Genomic DNA, 19746 nt, shown 5'->3' with positions numbered 1-19746 from the left:
GAAATAAATAGACATTGTGAAGGAAATGGTAAAAGAAAATTTAGTAACACTTTACTATAAGAGTTTATTCCTTAACATTTGGTAATGCCTTAGCTAATATGAACTAACAATGAACAATATATTTTACAACATTAATAATATTTGATAATGTTCATTGTGCAGAGACAAAGTGATTGATTTAAAAATGTATTAAGTGTTTAAATCTAATATCATGCTATGCTAACAAATAAAACATTACTGTAAGTGTTAAGTCAGTTGTAAAACAAATATATATATATATATTAGTTGTTATATTATATATTATATATAAATATCTAAATAAGTCTTTTTTTAATTATAACATCTTGTCTACAGAAAATCTCTGAAAATGTCTCGTTTAGTGCAGAAAATAGCGATTTATAGTGATAAGGTAAAAAGACTGTCCCTTTAATGTTTTACCCGGACCGGCTGCGGTGTAACACTATGTCACGCAAAGTTTTTTAACAAGTAGCTAGCTGCTCACTTTAAAGATAAACATGATCGCCTAAATCTGAGCAATCCTGGTGATGCCAGTTTCCTACACGATGTTATAATGGACTATTTTACATCCAGAGATGAAGGATCAGATGACAGAGACGAGAAGACAAAGGTACGTAAATGCGGAGCCCATTCTCTTTTCGTGCATTGATTTGATGTGTTTTGGAAACTTATATACAGCGTGTAATGCATCTGAAGTGGTGGAAACAATATGCCATAAAAATGTATTGGACAACTTACTGGACGTGTAAAACGCTTTAGAGAAGATATTCTCTGCTTTTGATGATATACCGTAATATAATAACAACAACAATACGCGCGGCAATCCCTTTCGTTCATCTGATATTAAGATGAGCCCAGGTCTGAATGATATTTGGTAGAAGTTAAAGCTGCGATGAGTTCGATGCATGTATCCAGTTAAATATGAGGTTTCTTGTTTTCACTTCTGTGGAGGAGTTCAGTACTACAGTATGCTGTGTACGGCGTGTCAAGTCCTGTCTGTTTACAACCACGAGTCAGCCTTACCAAACAGTCGAACTTACTTTTCTCTGACGCTAATTGAACGGATGAAACGCCGAGATAAACGACCATTATGCTGGGACCGCAAGACCGCGCTGGCGGGTTGTCTTTGTCCATTTCGTTAAAAATAGTTTCATTGTCACCACACTTTCAACACAATATAAACCTCACCAAAACCCTCATAATTTAGTTAAAACAACCCTATATTCATTAAAAAAAAGGTGTAAAGCGAGTTAAAGCAGCGGTAGACATCTGTGTGTAAGCTTACTTTCTGAGGGAGATTGAAACTTTGTTGGCGACCGTTTTTCTCTCTCATTGCACGTTTAAAACAATATTGTGACAAACTATTGACAACATTCTTAAACTAAAAATTACGTTTTCATGAAACAGAAATATTTCAAACTTACCGAACTGCCAGAAATCAATCGTCCTCCTTCAGCTGCAGCCAGGAGTTGTGCTCTCTCTCCCTCTGTGTGATTTGACGTTGGCGCACTTTCTCTGATTATTGCAAGTACACCTGGCACATTACAGCAATGGCTACAGCAAGGTTACATCAAGACCAAAATATACTGTAAAATTTTCCCGCTCAAACAAATTTACCCAGAATGCATTATGAACTGCAGTACTGTACTGTAATGTACACATACAGTATAGTACTGTGGATTTTTACAGTAATGTACTGCTAAATCTACAGCGACATCTAACAGTGTAGCTCATAATAGCGAAGGGTGAACATCAAATGCTTGTCATAAACACTAAAAATTTCCTCATGTAAAAGCAAATCAGAAATCCAAGGAATATGGCTTTTCCTTTAAAACGGTTAATGCAAAAGCTGCTGGAAAAACAGAAAACTTGATAGAATTGTTAATAGTTGATATTATATTAGTTTTAATCGAAACTGTTATGATCCATGTGGGGTCTCTCCCTCTATCTATGTGAGAGAGAGAGAGAGAGAGAGAGAGAGAGAGAGAGAGAGAGAGAGAGAGAGAGAGAGGCGCAGCTCCTCATGACGCGATGGATGTATAACACAAGACAAAATGACAGAAACTGAATGCGTCACACTAATAGAATTACCACGATTATCGTGTTTTTGCAATTGTGAAAAAAAATCGAAACTGAAATCGAAAAACGATTATTGTACCGTTAATTGCACAGCCCAATCAAAACTATGATCACAATATTGCTGTCACTCAACACTTGTCATCATCTCACTCCCATTTAAAACATTATAACGGATGTGATATTTTGTTCAAATATTATGATCATTTATCAGTGTTTTGAGGCACTGATCCATGTTAAGCCTTCTCACCTTAAGCATTTTAAAAAGACCTTTGCAGTAACGTTACCTGACAATATTAAACCGAAGGTGGGCTAATATCTAACGTTGCTAGTAAAAAATACATACCTACTGGTTAGCTGACAGAATAATCATGGTAGTAACGTTATCTAGTACAGCTAACAGCTTAGGTCATAAGAACCGATGTGTTATAGCTAACTTACCTTCGTTCGAAAGGTCCATGGCGTCAGGTGCGATGCGCTGGGGGCATTTCCTCTTCAAAGAACCCACTTTCTTTCGTGGCATAGTGTAAAAAAATCCGCTTTGAAAAAGTGACGAAAGAAGATGCTTGCTATTTGCAAAAGATGGAGAAGCAACTGTCTGACTCTGCGTCACTGTTTGCTGTCTAAATTTACCGAAGTCCTGATAGGGCAAAAAAAAAAGAGAGTCCTGATAGGGCTAAAGTTGGCGGTTCACTCAGCAGGCCAATCAAAGCTTACATTACGTCATGTGACAACTGCGCGTTTCGTTTTAGACAGCCAATTACCAGCAAGGCGCCAAAAATTCAAATAGCACAGTAAGCGTTACTATGTTGTAAATGAGCAGTATCTAGATATGTATTCACGAAAATTAAATAAGTTGATACGTTTATGCAGTGATGGCAAACATAGAAAACTAATGATCAAATGGCTACAGAAGAAAGGCTTGCTTTGCAAAGCACCAAGTTGTCGTCACTGTGGAAAAAAGATGCGAATTACAGCCCACAACGGACGTGATGGTTATATATGGTAAGTCGCATAAGGCACGTTTAACTCGTTGTTTTCATCTAACGTTAATCTTGATTTTATGCAGCTTGCTTCTTATACAGTATTTGCTGATATTTTGGACTGTTTTAAGGATATGTCGAAGAAACACGCATCGCAGAGTTAGGCTCTCCATTCGCAATGGATCACTGTTTAATAACTCTAGGATTCCCCTGGTTAAGTGGATGGAATACATATACAGGTAATGTATAGTAGCTAGTTACCTAACACATTTACTACTCTGTAACAACATAGCCAGTTAATGTGGTTACATAATTATTCCAAAATCTAAAGTCTGTACGAAGTTGAATCTTAACTTACAGGTTTGTTTGATACTAACACATTCATGCTTAGAATGAGCCCTGTTGTACTACTAATGTTACATGTAACTTTATTTGCAAAGTAATGTTAGACATGCAGCTTGTATGTAGCTCTTTCTCAAAACAAAGTACTTTTCAGCAGTTTTTTACAGTACAGTTTTTTTATTCAAATTATTAACACAGAAGGCTACCTACACTAAACACACTATTGTGCCTTAAAGGAAAACACCACAGTTTTTCAATATTTTACTATGTTCTTACCTCAACTTAGATAAATAAATACATAGCTATCTTTTTTCAATGCATGCACTTTTAATCTTTGTACAGCGCGTCGTGAATATGTTAGCATTTAGCCTAGCCCCATTCATTCCTATGGCTCCAAACTAAGTTTTATTTTGTGCCACCATACTTACTCGTGTGACTATTCATGTAACAGTCTTTAAATAGGGAAAACATGGAAGTGTTTGGTGGCTTCTAAATTTATCTCTGTTTGAAGCCATAAGAATTAATGGGGCTAGGCTAAATGCTAACACATTCACGAGGCGCTGAAAATGGAGGCAACAGTGAAGCGACTCAAATTAGACTTTACTCGTTGCTCAGCCTCTCTCATAGTCATACCATGGACAAGGACATGGTCAACTAAAGTGGCTCGAGTTTCATCTGAGACTGCTTGTCACCTTGCTCTACGTCTCCCTCTTCCTCTTTCACCACGTCCTCCTCCTCTTCCTACTCCTTCACCATGTCCTCTTCCTCCTCCTTCATCATGTCCTCTTCCTTTACCTTCTCTTCTGCCTCCTCCTCTGCCTCCTTCTCCTTCTCTTGGACCTATTCCTTCATTTCTCTGTGGATCCATTGTTCCAAAGCTCAGTGAACCGTTTCTGGCCCTTTTATCTATATATTGAAGGATCTGATTGATGTGTGTTTATTTTAGTGTTTCCACCTTGGTAATTGTTAGCCTAAGCTGTGCTGACTTGAGTGAACATTATTGAATGCTAGTGCTTTCCATATGACCAGATGGTGTAAGCACTGAGAAATGTAGGGATTGTTGTGTAGAGTTTTGAAGTAACAGTTCACAAAATTTGACTCATGTGTTGAAGCAGGGGAGTAGTGTTTATAGTTCAGCAAAATAATTGTGCTTCTTGAAAAATGGCGTTATGATTTTGAAATTTTAGTTCAAAAGCCTGGTTATAGTGTTTTAGCAATCGAGAACAACTGTAAAATCCCAGTTTTCATATTTTCACAGTACAGTTATTTTTTTCATGAAGTTGCCTTATTACACAGTGTGTAAAAAGAACTATTGTGGCTTCAGGCAAATTTAAGAACTAGTTATTACTACCAAGAATAACAAAAAAAAAAAATAATAATACAATGTTTTCAAAACGACATGTACCATTGTTTAAAGGAATATTTATTTTTGATAGTCTTTTCTGTACATCATGACATTTTGGCATGACATTATTTTTAATTAATGAAAATAATTTTCTTATAAGGTTTTCCCAAGGTCTACAACTAAGACAAATTGACTTGATGGAAGACTGTGTTGCCAAAACATCAACAACATTGTCCAGAATGAATAAACTGCTCAGAAAGGTAGCTTCATTTTTCCCAAAAATTTTTTTATAGAGACAATTTTGCTAAATGTAAACAACACTGGTTTAGATTGCACTTCATGTTTCAGTTTTTTAACACTGCATAAACGTCGGGATAAAATAAAACCAACAGAACATATCCACCTTATTTTTGACATAAATGCGGGGGCCGCCATAATTGAGCTTTATTGTGTAAGACTTCCGGTGAGCCTCTAAAGCTAATGGTAGTCGTATTGCGAGGGACACGAGTGTGTCATTTTGACTGGCTTTTTAATGTTTATTATGAAATCCAGGAAGACCGGCATAATTTGTGCAGTTAGGGGTTGCTATAATAGCTGGTACAAACGCAGTAAATCTCTACAAAACATTTGTTTTGACCAGAATTCACGCACAAGAGCTGAATGTGTAGCTCATGTGAATCCATGATCTGTATCCACATCCATCCAGTAAAACCTTTCATAGAAACTGACAGTGAACAATAATTGTTTAAAAACAACTGATATTATGCTGACAAAATATGCTGATTTAGCTGATTTATTCTACTACTATACATTATAACAATAATTTGATTTAAGTACAGAATATATTCGACATAAACTGCTTATAAATTAATGTTTATAATAGTTCTTAATGTGTTTGCGCATACTTTTGTAATGTTTTAAATAAAAAAAAATATTTTTTTAATAAGCAAATTGAGCGTCAGCGTCAGTTCTGGCAGGCCAGGTAGTCAAGACGCCTTCTCGTCAGCTGATCTGCTCCAGCTGAGCTTCATCAGGAGGGTGACTCCCCTCGCTGCCAATGGCCAAGCTCAAACAAGGCGCCTTATTTAAAGCTTATTCTGTTTGGTCCTACATGCTTGCTGCTCGTTTCAGATGTTTGTACGTTAATAAAACACTCATGCTGTTGTTAAGCATAAAAGTACTCATTCTACTCACCTTGTTGCCGGCCATGACTTCCACCGCTGTCGAGGAAGAAAGGCAAATAGACACCTCTGAGGAAACCCGGCCACCAACATTACAAACGGTTCAGGGACAGGATGTCTGCCCGGAAGATAACGCTACCGTTCGTAGGAGCTCTAAACGGTTGGCAAGTAAATCCTCTTCCCAACCCTGCATCAGCGACTGGCCCGTGGCAAAAATACTGGAAACCCTATTTTCAAATGATATCCAGCCTCCGCGAGGCGCCTCTCACGAAGAACTATTTGCCTTCCTCTGCGAGTTTTTGATTATCCCAGCTGTCGAATCTCAGCCGGGGCCTCCTCCCCAGGCTTCCGGAAAAAAGCACACCGCGAAACGTAAAAACCTGGAGACTACCGGCAAAACCGCAGCGCAAAAACGTCCAAGCGGCTCTGTTCGTGCAGAACCAAGCACTTTTTCATCAGATAATCCGGTGCTCATGGCGCTTTCTGATATTCAGTCTTCTCTCCTCGACATGTCCGCTAGGATATCAATACTGGAAGACGGCTCCGTTTCCACACCGTCCTCGGCTCCTGTCTCTGCTCAATCGACATCCACCTCGGTTGCGACCGCCACTGCTGTCTCCGACCCGCACCTCCAGCTCCAGCCTCAAGTTAATGACGTCACCACAGAGTTCATTCCTAGAAGGACCCTAGCGACCGCTGTACCTCTTTCCACGGGCTCGCCTTTTTTCCCACCAGCCGCTGCCATCTCTCATCAGCTGAGAAGTCAGATTTTGGCAGGTAATGACATTAACCTCGTTAAACTCCTGCTGGGCTCTGAGCTGTGTGAACGACGTATTGTAGACTGCGGTGATGTACAGGTCGAGCTTAAAGATGGTGACCCCAGACTTTCAAAAACACTAACTTTTCCCGAGTTCTGTACCGCTTTTGGCGTTTACAGGGACGTTATTTGTGAGGTCCAACCAGCGCGCAGAGCCGAATTAGATGGTTATCTAGCCATAATTTCTGACCTAGCTCTCTCTTACGGTGGGGTTTTGTTCTACGAATACCACAAATCTTTTTCTGCAAAAGCAGCTATGTTTATTCAACGCTTTAACCAGAGACTAGACTGGTCCGTGGTAGATCTCGCACTCATAAGTAGACATTTCACAGGACATCAAATCCTGTCCTGCTCAATTTGTGGCTCTCTTGCGCATTCTACTTATTTATGCTCTAAATCCAAGCCTATTTTCTCCACGTCTCATCCTGGCCCGAGCCATAAACCTGGCCCCCAGGTGAATACATTTAGTACTCCAATCTGCTTTAATTTTAATGAAAATGTTTGTAGGATGCATAATTGTAAATATCTTCATGTCTGTAGCTACTGTGGGAATGCCCACCCAAAGTCTGTGTGCCCGAGGAGAACTCGCTTCATGAAAATAGAGCGAAAGAAATAAAACCATCAACTCCCATCAACGTCCCCAAACTGGGACGGGCGTTGAGAAAGCATCCTGATCGCTGTTTTGTGGATTATTTATTGACTGGTCTCGTTCATGGTTTCTTTGCTGGCCTGCTGCATTTTCCTGCTGTATCATTTCATTGAAATAACTTATTGTCTGCATCTCAGGAACCAGAAATTGTCGATACCTTGCTCGAGAAGGAGGTTAAGAAAGGTTTCATGATAGGTCCATTTGATTATTCTCCTTTTCCGATCTTTAGGATAAGTCCTATAGGGGTAGCCACTCGGAAATATTCGGGTAAGAAACGTTTAATCATCGACCTTTCTGCTCCCCACAATAGCTCGGCTGACAGCATCAATAGCCTTATTCCTTTAGCCCCATTTTCGTTGTTTTACAACACCGTCGATGATGCCATTAACTTCATTAAAAAAGCAGGACGTGGAGCTTGGCTTGCAAAGGCAGATATTTCTGATGCTTTTAAAGTCATGCCTTTGCATCCCTCACAATGGCATTTGTTCGGCGTTCAGTGGAGGAAAAAATTGTATTTCGCGGTTAGACTCGCTTTTGGCTGTCGTAGCAGTCCAAAAATATTCGATACCTTGTCTGAGGCTTTGAGCTGGATTCTTCTTAATAACGAAAAGTTATCATTCGTCCTTCATCTTTTAGATGATTTTCTTCTAGTAGATTTTCCTTCAGCAAAACCCGACTTTTCTATATCGGCTCTAAAACGCACTTTTTCTGAATTGGGCGTTCCTCTCTCGGAGGAAAAAACCGTGGGTCCAGTCAAAATAATTGAGTTTTTAGGCATTTCTCTCGATTCAAATCGCATGCAAGCTTCACTCCCCCTCGAGAAATTATCACGAATAAGACAAGTCATGGAAGTCGCAAAAAATTCAAGTTCTTTTTCAAAAAGGGACTTGCTCTCTCTTTTGGGGCACCTTAATTTCGCGATGAGAGTTATTCCTCAAGGCAGGTCATTTATTTCCAGGCTTCTCGACCTTTCTAAATCGGCAAAAGCTCTCAGTGACATAGTTACCTTAGACGCAGGTTGTAGATCCGAGCTAAAATTTTGGTCGATGCTTTTAGATAAATGGAATGGCATTTCCTTTTTTCTCAATGATTTTATGGAATCATCTTTAGCTCTTAATCTATATACTGATGCCGCACCTTCTATAGGGTTCGGGGGGATTTTCGAAAACGAATGGTTCGCGTCTGCCTGGCCGGAAGAATTGCGTTCCTTAACTACCGGTGATTCATCGACAGCACTATTAGAATTGTATCCGATTGTCGTAGCATGCGTTCTGTGGGGTAAACACTGGGCTAGGAAACAAATTTTGTTTTTTTGCGATAACAAAGATACGGTTCATATAATTAATAAAAGACGTTCTTCTATTCCATTTATTAACAGGTTCATGAGACGTATTACATGGCTGTCAGTTTTGGGGAACTATCAATTTCGTGCAGAACATATTCCCGGTTTGAATAATCAAGTGGCCGATTCCCTGTCTCGTTTTAATTTTCAGAAATTTCATCTCCTGTGTCCAGATGCAGCCCAATCAAGCCTGGAATGCCCGCCTTTCAGCCAAACCATTCTAGATTGAATTCTCTCCAATCCTATGTGCATTCCGCTGCGCTGTACATGCGGGGGGGTTTGGCTAGCTCTACATTAAAATCGTATGACTCTGCATGGTCGTATTTCATAAGTTTTTGTGCTTCCTTATCTGTAGCTGCTCTGCCTGTCAATATATCATATATTAGTGCTTTTATAGTCCACTGCTTCGAAGACCAAAAAATGCAACACTCTTCGATCAAAAGTACGGTCGCAGGCATTCAATTCCATATGCGCTGCCGGAACCCATCTGTCCCCAGTATTTTGGAAAATCCTTCCATTCGCCTTCTGCTGAACGGGATCAAAAGACAATCTCCCCAAGGCAATGATAAACGTCTTCCTTTTACTTTACCTTTGGTGAAACAAATCATATCAAGATTACGGGATGGGTGTTTCGGGCCTTACACCGATCAGTTATTAGAAACTGTCATTCTCACAGCTTTCTTTGGTTTTCTAAGGGGTGGTGAAATTTCTTCACGCACTTGTTCTTTTGACCCAAATCTCAATCTAACAATTTCTGATGTCTCAATTCATGATCACTATTTCACATTATTTTTAAAACACTCCAAAACTGATAAAAAATGTGAAGGAGTAACCGTGTACATCTCTGAATCTAACACTGTTTTCTGTCCTCTGATTTCTATGCTGTCCTATTTGAGATGCCGCCCCGATGCTGATCCGCAGGAGCCGCTGTTCGTTACGCAGGCGGGAAAAAACATGTCCAGAGCCTGGTTTTCTTCTCATCTACGCCTCCTTTGCCAATTCTGTGGACTGCCCCCGGACCGTTATTCGGCTCATTCTCTGCGCATTGGTGCAGCAACCACAGCGGCAGCATCCGCTCCAGTTTTAACCCTTAAGGCTATGGGGCGTTGGTCTTCTGCTGCCTACGAACGATACCTCCGTCCCGACGTTCGAGCTATTCTTGACGCCCAGAAAGCTATGAGCTCAAGTTCTGAATTGTTTCACAAATAAACACATTTGCTCATTAAATTTGCTAGTGCTCTGTCTAGTATAACGCATGATGTCATACCAAATGTTTAATTTCTTCATTTATCCCGTTTCTCAGAAGTGGCAGTCCTCTAGCACTACAGCGCAGAATTTTAAGCAGTTCAGAGACGGATGATCACAAGGAGAGTATGTTTTAGTTGAATCGTCAATTCAGCTAAGTAATTGATATTCACCATAATAATTACGGCGGTTTAGAAAACCTCGCTTAGACACTCAATGTTCTGTTTTGGGGGGGTAATTAGTCGCCCCATTCTTTACCGAGAATTCATAGTATTATGAATGATCAGGAGGGGACTCATATGATTATAACATTTGCATAATTTGCTTTATTGTAGATTTTCAAGCATATCCTCCATTACAGAGGATTGCCAGGTGTGGTCTTGTTTGGGGGGAATATTTAGCTCTCACAGTCCTAAACTGCGTGAGCGTTCCCTAATGCTGCTGCTGCTGTCCTCTGACTCTCTGCTATTTCATGGTGCTCATGAAAGGTCAGAGGACTCCCTGAACGGAGCCATACCGCCAAATTTAATCTGTCTTCATCTACTAAATAAACATTTCTAAATCATTTTATTGTCCGTATGTTCTTGACTTAATGGACCTGACAGAAATTGAGCGTCAGCGTCAGTTCTGGCAGGCCAGGTAGTCAAGACGCCTTCTCGTCAGCTGATCTGCTCCAGCTGAGCTTCATCAGGAGGGTGACTCCCCTCGCTGCCAATGGCCAAGCTCAAACAAGGCGCCTTATTTAAAGCTTATTCTGTTTGGTCCTACATGCTTGCTGCTCGTTTCAGATGCCCGCCACCTCCCCAGCTCCTCCTTTTATATAACGTGGCATTTGTTTGTCATGTTGCCTGCTCTGTTCACGGGGGAATATTTAGCTCTCACAGTCCTAAACTGCGTGAGCGTTCCCTAATGCTGCTGCTGCTGTCCTCTGACTCTCTGCTATTTCATGGTGCTCATGAAAGGTCAGAGGACTCCCTGAACGGAGCCATACCGCCAAATTTAATCTGTCTTCATCTACTAAATAAACATTTCTAAATCATTTTATTGTCCGTATGTTCTTGACTTAATGGACCTGACAGAAATAATTTTCTAAGCTCATGTCTTATCTACTGCACAACAATATTTTCATAAAATGAAAACAATACTGAACACATGTAATTGTAGTTTAATATGTTTATTATGGTTTGTTTAAATAACTTACAATGTGTTGAATGAGAAAGATACTGCTGACTGTCAGATCGCATGAAGGATCAGTTGTGACATTTTAATCCATCACCTGAAAATGTTAAAAACACAAAGTCTTGGTATATTCCAGGTACAAACACTCGACTGACTTTCCCATTGTAAAGACACTGGTATGCCTCTATGCTTTTATATATGCGCATTGACGACCCGTCACCCACGAGCAACAACACAAAATGATTGAATATATATTCATATAATATTTCAGACGATATCTTAATTTCATCCTCACACTGGTTCATACATAGCAGGTGTAGTAAATATTTACCATACCATAAATCATGTTTTATGCAAGGTCTCACTACACTGTTTTCTACCGACTGCCTATTGAAATGGACGTCTCACACAAAGAAGGGAAATACGTCACTTCACTGCGTTCAAAAATAAGGTGGATAGAACTGAATCAAAAAGTTAAACATCTTTAAGATATATGTGAGGTAAGGAAAACAGTTACAAACTGAAACAGGAAGTGTTTTTGGACCAGTGTTGTTTACATATTGCAAAATGGTCTATAAGAATACCCTTTGTCACAATTTGTTATGGCTACATACTTTTTACAGGTTTGCATCAAGGCGTTGAGGAAACTGAAAAGTAGAACAGGTCTAAGAGTTGGAGGGAAGTCAAGGGAGAAGTTTGTGGCCATAGATGAGTCTAAGTTTGCTCACAAGAGAAAGGTAAATCTGACATGAGAAATAGAAAGGTAGTTTTCTACCATGTTGAAAAATACTTAAGTGGGTAAAGCTGCATTCACTAATAATTCCAGCATTAATATCATGTATAATACTTAATATCAAATAAAAATTCCACAATCTAGTACAAAAAACATAATGTTCATTTTTTTTAAACATTATAATTCCATTAAGTTAACACCCCTTAGCTGTTATAAAATGCACTGTAACCCACTGCTTCTTGGGGCTTATTGCTTTATTAAGTTCTCTTCAGTTTGTTGTTATTTAGATGTTTAACTCTTTCCCTGCCAATGACAAGTTTTTATGGCAATATTTCCGCTATTGTCTACTAACTGAAGCAAAATAGTAAATACTCCGTGTATGTTTTGATCATTGTTTTGAATCTGATCTCTAACAAAAGTCATACTAAATCTCATTATCTCAGCTTTTTGCTCAAGATTTGGCATTTTTGAAGAAACCTACCCATATTTGAGAGGTAATAAGAGAGAACAAATGAAGATATGATTAAACATTTTTTGGTTTGAAAGCAGAGGGTATGTTCTTTCATTATATTGTAAGTTTATTTATTAAAAAAAAATTCTGGAAGGCATTAAACTTCCGTGAAAATCATAAAAAAATGCTGTCGGTGGCTGGCATCTTTTTTTAAAAAAAAGGAAAGAGTTAAAGGGATAGTTCACCCAAAAATAAAAATAATGTCATTAATGACTCATCCTCATGTCGTTCCAAACTTGTAAGACCTCCGTTCACCTTCAGAACACAGTTTAAGATGTTTTATATTTAGTCCGAGAGCTTGTTGACCCTTCATTGAAAATCTACGTACGGTATACTGTCCATGTCCAGAAAGGTAATAAAAACATCATCAAAGTAGTCCATGTGACATCAGTGGGTCAGTTAGAATGTGTTGAAGCATCGAAAATACTGAAGGAGACGCACGCTGTAAGTTTGAAAATAAAAGATAACTGAGAATAACAGGTCAGCCGCGTCACTGCAGTCACGTGACTTTAGTCTCGCGCATGCGCTTCACAACAGACACAGAAGACAATGCTGAATAAAGTCGTCATTTTTGTTATTTTTGGACCAAAATGTATCTTTGATGCTTCATCAACTGACCCACTGATGTCACATGGACTACTTTGATGATGTTTTCATTACCTTTTTGGACATGGACAATATACCGTACATAGATTTTCATTGAAGGGTCAGCAAGCTTTCGGACTCAATATAAAACATCTTAAACTGTGTTACGATGATGAAAGGAGGTCTCACATGACATTATTTTCATTTTTGGGTGAACTATCACTTTAATGTTTAGGTCATGGGGAGATCTGACTAAAAGTGAGATTTATCTGAAACATACAGTACCAGGTTTAACTGTTCTTAACATTTGTCATGTTTCTTGTGTTTATGCATTTTCAGTTTAATCGAGGCCGCTTTTGTACTACTTGGCAGAGAAGAAAAGGTTGGGTGTTTGGGATGATGGAGGTTAAAGGAGCTCGCCGCCTACCATTGTTAAAGATGGTAAAGGACCGTTCCAGGAACACATTGATGCCCATTATCACAAAGCACATCAGAAGAGGGTCGATTGTTTATAGTGACAATTGGAGGGCATATCTGAATGCACTACGACCACTAGGATACAAACATCTAACTGTAAATCACAGCGAAAATTTTGTTGATCCCCAAACTGGCTGCCACACACAGCATATTGAACGGGCCTGGCTAGCCATCAAGTCGCAGGTATCAAGATTCAGGGGTAACAAGACTACAAAATTATTAAGGGAACACCTGAAATTCATCCAGTGGCACTATTGGCTGGGAAGAAGAAATAGGAAAGGTGCCTTGGCACAGCTGATCCATGACATTAGAAATGCATACAGGTTTAGATTTAATTAAATGTGTATTATCCCAGATTGATTCTGGTGACTATTTAATTATCTGATCATGCTGTTACATAGTTTTTAACACAGTGAAAAGTGTTTAATAATTAGTATTCAATTAATGGTTCCTATGAAGTTACCATGTAACTACACCAGTGTTACACAGTCCCTATGGTTTGAGCTTTACATATTATTGGTCAATAAAGTGTTACTTTATATTAAGTAAACAATTTAGTGGTTTTACCATGTAATTATTATACACAGCTGTTTTCCAAAAGATGACATGGTAACACTTTATTTTACAGTGTCTTAGTTACACATGTTACATGTAATTATTATAGTAATGACAGTTAATTATGTATAATTACATGCAACTAATCCTAAACCAAACCCTAATCCTAACCCAACCCTATAGTAAGTACATGTTGTTGATGATTATTACTTAGTACTTAAATATATAAATACAGTGTAACAGTGGTGAGTTACTCTGTAAGTAAACTGGTATTACAGGGTTATGCAGAGGTTTAAGGTTTACATATTACCTAGTTAGTTGTGAGCGTTTTACACTTTATATTAAGTGGACAGTTCCTGAGGAGTTACTCTGTAAGTACACTGGTATTACAGGGTTATGCAGAGGTTTAAGGTTTACATATTACCTAGTTAGTTGTGAGCGTTTTACACTTTATATTAAAGGTGCAGTGTGTAAATTTTAGCGACATCTGGTGGTGAGGTTGCGAATTGCAACCAACAGCTCAGTCCACTGCTCACACCTCTTGCTTTTGAAACACATAGAGAAGCTACGGTAGCCACCACTGGACAAACATGTCATCATTGGAGACAACTTAGTAAAAAAGTTTGTCCGTTAAGGGCTTCTGTAGAAACATGGCTGCACAAAATGGTGTCTTCCATGTAAGGGGACCCTCAGTGTATGTAGATAAAACGTCTCATTCTAAGGTAATAAACACATAACGGTTCATTATGAAAGGTCTTTATACACCCCTGATAATTTAGTTTTGTGTATTATTTTGCATTTCTGTCAAGAGATCCTTCTAAAAATTACACACTGCACCTTTAAGTGGACACTTCCTGAGGAGTTACTCTGTAAGTACACTGGTATTACAGGGTTATGCAGAGGTTTAAAGTTTACATATTACACAGTTAGTTTCAAATGTTTTACACTTTATATTAAGTGGACAGTTCCTGAAGAGTAACTCTGTAAGTACACTGGTATTACAGGGTTATGCAGAGGTTTAAGGTTTACATATTACACAGTTAGTTTCAAATGTTTTACACTTTATATTAAGTGGACCGTTCCTGAAGAGTTACTCTGTAAGTACACTGGTATTACAGGGTTATTTAGAGGTTTATGGTTTACATATTACACAGTTAGTTTCAAATGTTTTACACTTTATATTAAGTGGACAGTTCCTGAAGAGTTACTCTGTAAGTACACTGGTATTACAGGGTTATTTAGAGGTTTATGGTTTACATATTACACAGTTAGTTTCAAATGTTTTACACTTTATATTAAGTGGACAATTCCTGATGAGTTACTCAGGAAGTACACTGGTATTACAGGGTTATGCAGAGGTTTAAGGTTTACATATTACACAGTTAGTTTCAAATGTTTTACACTTTATATTAAGTGGACCGTTCCTGAAGAGTTACTCTGTAAGTACACTGGTATTACAGGGTTATTTAGAGGTTTATGGTTTACATATTACACAGTTAGTTTCAAATGTTTTACACTTTATATTAAGTGGACAGTTCCTGAGGAGTTACTCTGTAAGTACACTGGTATTACAGGGTTATGCAGAGGTTTAAAGTTTACATATTACACAGTTAGTTTCAAATGTTTTACACTTTATATTAAGTGGACCGTTCCTGAAGAGTTACTCTGTAAGTACACTGGTATTACAGGGTTATTTAGAGGTTTATGGTTTACATATTACACAGTTAGTTTCAAATGTTTTACACTTTATATTAAGTGGACAATTCCTGATGAGTTACTCAGGAAGTACACTGGTATTACAGGGTTATGCAGAGGTTTAAGGTTTACATATTACACAGTTAGTTTCAAATGTTTTACACTTTATATTAAGTGGACCGTTCCTGAAGAGTTACTCTGTAAGTACACTGGTATTACAGGGTTATTTAGAGGTTTATGGTTTACATATTACACAGTTAGTTTCAAATGTTTTACACTTTATATGAAGGTGACAGTTCCTGAGGAGTTACTCTGTAAGTACACTGGTATTACAGGGTTATGCAGAGGTTTAAAGTTTACATATTACACAGTTAGTTTCAAATGTTTTACACTTTATATTAAGTGGACAGTTCCTGAAGAGTTACTCTGTAAGTACACTGGTATTACAGGGTTATTTAGAGGTTTATGGTTTACATATTACACAGTTAGTTTCAAATGTTTTACACTTTATATTAAGTGGACCGTTCCTGAGGAGTTACTCTGTAAGTAGACTGGTATTACAGGGTTATTTAGAGGTTTAAAGTTTACATATTACACAGTTAGTTTCAAATGTTTTACACTTTATATTAAGTGGACCGTTCCTGAGGAGTTACTCTGTAAGTACACTGGTATTACAGGGTTATTTAGAGGTTTATGGTTTACATATTACACAGTTAGTTTCAAATGTTTTACACTTTATATTAAGTGGACCGTTCCTGAAGAGTTACTCTGTAAGTACACTGGTATTACAGGGTTATGCAGAGGTTTAAAGTTTACATATTACACAGTTAGTTTCAAATGTTTTACACTTTATATTAAGTGGACCGTTCCTGAAGAGTTACTCTGTAAGTACACTGGTATTACAGGGTTATTTAGAGGTTTATGGTTTACATATTACACAGTTAGTTTCAAATGTTTTACACTTTATATTAAGTGGACAATTCCTGATGAGTTACTCAGGAAGTACACTGGTATTACAGGGTTATGCAGAGGTTTAAGGTTTACATATTACACAGTTAGTTTCAAATGTTTTACACTTTATATTAAGTGGACCGTTCCTGAAGAGTTACTCTGTAAGTACACTGGTATTACAGGGTTATTTAGAGGTTTATGGTTTACATATTACACAGTTAGTTTCAAATGTTTTACACTTTATATTAAGGTGACAGTTCCTGAGGAGTTACTCTGTAAGTACACTGGTATTACAGGGTTATGCAGAGGTTTAAAGTTTACATATTACACAGTTAGTTTCAAATGTTTTACACTTTATATTAAGTGGACAGTTCCTGAAGAGTTACTCTGTAAGTAGACTGGTATTACAGGGTTATTTAGAGGTTTATGGTTTACATATTACACAGTTAGTTTCAAATGTTTTACACTTTATATTAAGTGGACCGTTCCTGAGGAGTTACTCTGTAAGTAGACTGGTATTACAGGGTTATTTAGAGGTTTAAAGTTTACATATTACACAGTTAGTTTCAAATGTTTTACACTTTATATTAAGTGGACCGTTCCTGAGGAGTTACTCTGTAAGTACACTGGTATTACAGGGTTATTTAGAGGTTTATGGTTTACATATTACACAGTTAGTTTCAAATGTTTTACACTTTATATTAAGTGGACCGTTCCTGAAGAGTTACTCTGTAAGTACACTGGTATTACAGGGTTATGCAGAGGTTTAAGGTTTACATATTACACAGTTAGTTTCAAATGTTTTACACTTTATATTAAGTGGACACTTCCTGAGGAGTTACTCAGGAAGTACACTGGTATTACAGGGTTATGCAGAGGTTTAAGGTTTACATATTACACAGTTAGTTTCAAATGTTTTACACTTTATATTAAGTGGACAGTTCCTGAAGAGTTACTCTGTAAGTACACTGGTATTACAAGTTGAAACTTTAGTCTAATTCAGTCCTGCAGGTCATAAATACATGATATATACATTGGAATCATAAAGGTTCAATGTATCCCAAACTGGTAACTGCAGTATGTGCGCAAGTTGAAAAACATGCTATTACAAAATGTAGTTACATAACTCATGTTACACATGCGTACCTACTGAAGTAAAAAAAACGTTGTTACCAAAATCCTGTTACACATTTGTACTTACACATACCATTTAGTGGATTGTTACATGTATGTATTTACACAAATATTACAGCTGTAAGTACTATGTAACACTGTGTACTTACATTGTAGTTAAGTGCTAGTTACACATCTTATTACCATGTAAGTTCACAGGTATTAGGGCCACTTAATATAAAGTGGGACCCAATAGGTTTTATACTGTTGCCTGATGTCTACTTCTGATGTCCGCGTGGTTTTTACATTCAAAAACATCAAAAACAATAAGTAATAGGCTATTTTGTAACATGGATTAGTGGCTCTCTGGAGAAATGGTTCGTTTGAAGGGGCGGGCCACATTGAAGACCTGGACGTAAACACACACTGCTATGATTGGACGGCTTCATTCCCCGTCATTATATGTGGGCAAATGTTTTAAAAACATTAATGTGATAAAAATAGCAGCCGAACACAAATATGTTTGAGCCACAAAAGATTCTGGGTGCTAAATATGATACACATAAATGACAATACGTATATTAAAGTAGAAACAAAACTCGACGTGACTAAATTACCGTATACAACACAGTAAGCGCGCATCAGAATCTAAACTGCGGCTAATAAATCCTTATCAATATCTTTGTATAATTCGATTGTGCTTGTGAGGTTGCTTTTACATTCACGTAATGTTAAATACCACAGTTATATGATAAAAAAATAAGCTTTGTTGAGTGTTTGACCTTTCAAACGTAACTCGCCTAAATTACCGTATACAACACAGTAAACGGGCATCAGAATCTAAACTGCGGCTGATAAATCCTTCTTTATAAATAACACTGTATATTTCTACCGTTAAATTACAGTCGTGTTGTTAAGTGGTGTATCTTTATTAATCGTTTAATGTTTTTAGTACATTAAAACAGTCAAACATACGTGTTTAGACACGGATGTTACAACAGACATATCAAGCGATCTCTTCTAACAAAGCAATAGTGAAACGCAGTAACTTAAATAAAGTAAAATGTCTTACTGTGTATAATGCTGTGTCATTGTTGTCAGATCCAATATAAGTGGTGCTTTTAATCACAGTCTCTCTGCAAATCCAGCATCGACTTCTTTCCAAATGAATCCGTGTACACAAAGTTAACAAACACTCCCCACACGAGCTGGAACTTCTTAAAAAGCAAACTTTTTCCAGGCATTTAATGTTATGTTCCAAGCCTCCGAATTAAAGTATTTAGCTTCTGTGTTGTTCCCACGCGGTTCTTCCACAACCGAAAATGCGTTTCCAGTCTATCATAACAGATCACCGCGTCAAAATAAAAGTCTCTCAGAAAAAATTGATTTAAAAGTCATTTTGGTTACATTTGTCAATCTTTAAAGACATATTTACTTGTTGAGACACACGTGTGTCACGCGAAGCTGTGGGCGGGACTTCAAAAGTGGTCCTTGAATTTGGCTATGGGGCGGTGCTTCAATTCTACTTTGACGTCATAGATTTCCGAATTCCACACTGGCTTGTTTTACTGGCTTGGTGCCAAAAACTGTTATATTTCAGTAGCACGGACGTTTTCAGTTCTGAAACTTGCAGGATGTTCATTTAAGTATGATGACCTCTTATATAACAAATTATCAAGTTAAAATTGAGTATTTATCTGACCACACCTGTACATTTTTAACAACAGGTTTGGAGCTTTTCAAGAATGTCTTGTACGTTGGAATTAGATGAACTGTGTTATGGTCAGAACTTGCTAGCGGAGCCCTTGGCTTTGCCACATAAGCTCTTTTGATGTTCCCATAACATTTGTCTAAGGTCTTGTTGTCTCTTGTGGGACATTTAACATATTGCTCAAAGCCAGGTAGTAGCAGTTCCAGTTTACAATGGTTAAAATCCCCTAATATAAAAA

General features: G+C 37.8%; 1 protein-coding gene and 1 long non-coding RNA gene across 4 annotated transcripts in view; one reads left to right on the top strand and one right to left on the bottom strand.

The window, feature by feature from the left end:
- LOC135777007 (uncharacterized) overlaps positions 1-19746 on the bottom strand; it is a 231319-nt gene that overhangs the window by 1249 nt on the left and 210324 nt on the right. For 2 of the 3 annotated variants that reach the window (XR_012335368.1, XR_010544283.2), the window contains exon 1: positions 1443-1741. This is a non-coding gene — a long non-coding RNA (uncharacterized lncRNA). Of the gene's footprint in view, positions 1-1442; positions 1742-19746 lie in introns of those variants that run through there. The other variant, XR_012335369.1, reaches the window with a different exon arrangement.
- LOC135777006 (uncharacterized) lies at positions 2692-13958 on the top strand. Its single transcript, XM_065287887.2, has 5 exons — positions 2692-3099; positions 3209-3316; positions 4925-5024; positions 11801-11914; positions 13346-13958. The coding sequence occupies exons 1-5, from the start codon at positions 2927-2929 to the stop codon at positions 13820-13822; spliced, it is 972 nt and encodes a 323-aa protein (XP_065143959.1). The 5' UTR covers positions 2692-2926; the 3' UTR covers positions 13823-13958.

This window comes from Paramisgurnus dabryanus, chromosome 18, assembly GCF_030506205.2.
Source record: "Paramisgurnus dabryanus chromosome 18, PD_genome_1.1, whole genome shotgun sequence".
In the NCBI taxonomy this organism is placed as follows: Eukaryota; Metazoa; Chordata; class Actinopteri; order Cypriniformes; family Cobitidae; genus Paramisgurnus; species Paramisgurnus dabryanus.
Note: the sequence above shows the minus strand (reverse complement) of the source record. Positions and strands in the feature narration are given on the sequence as shown.

Excerpts from the sequence above, each read along its gene's own strand:
- LOC135777006 (XM_065287887.2), top strand. The coding sequence starts at position 2,927 with ATGTATTCACGAAAATTAAATAAGTTGATACGTTTATGCAGTGATGGC. Across the intron at positions 3,100-3,208 it reads GGACGTGATGGTTATATATG|GATATGTCGAAGAAACACGC; the intron begins GTAAGTCGCATA and ends GACTGTTTTAAG. Across the intron at positions 3,317-4,924 it reads TGGATGGAATACATATACAG|GTTTTCCCAAGGTCTACAAC; the intron begins GTAATGTATAGT and ends TTTTCTTATAAG.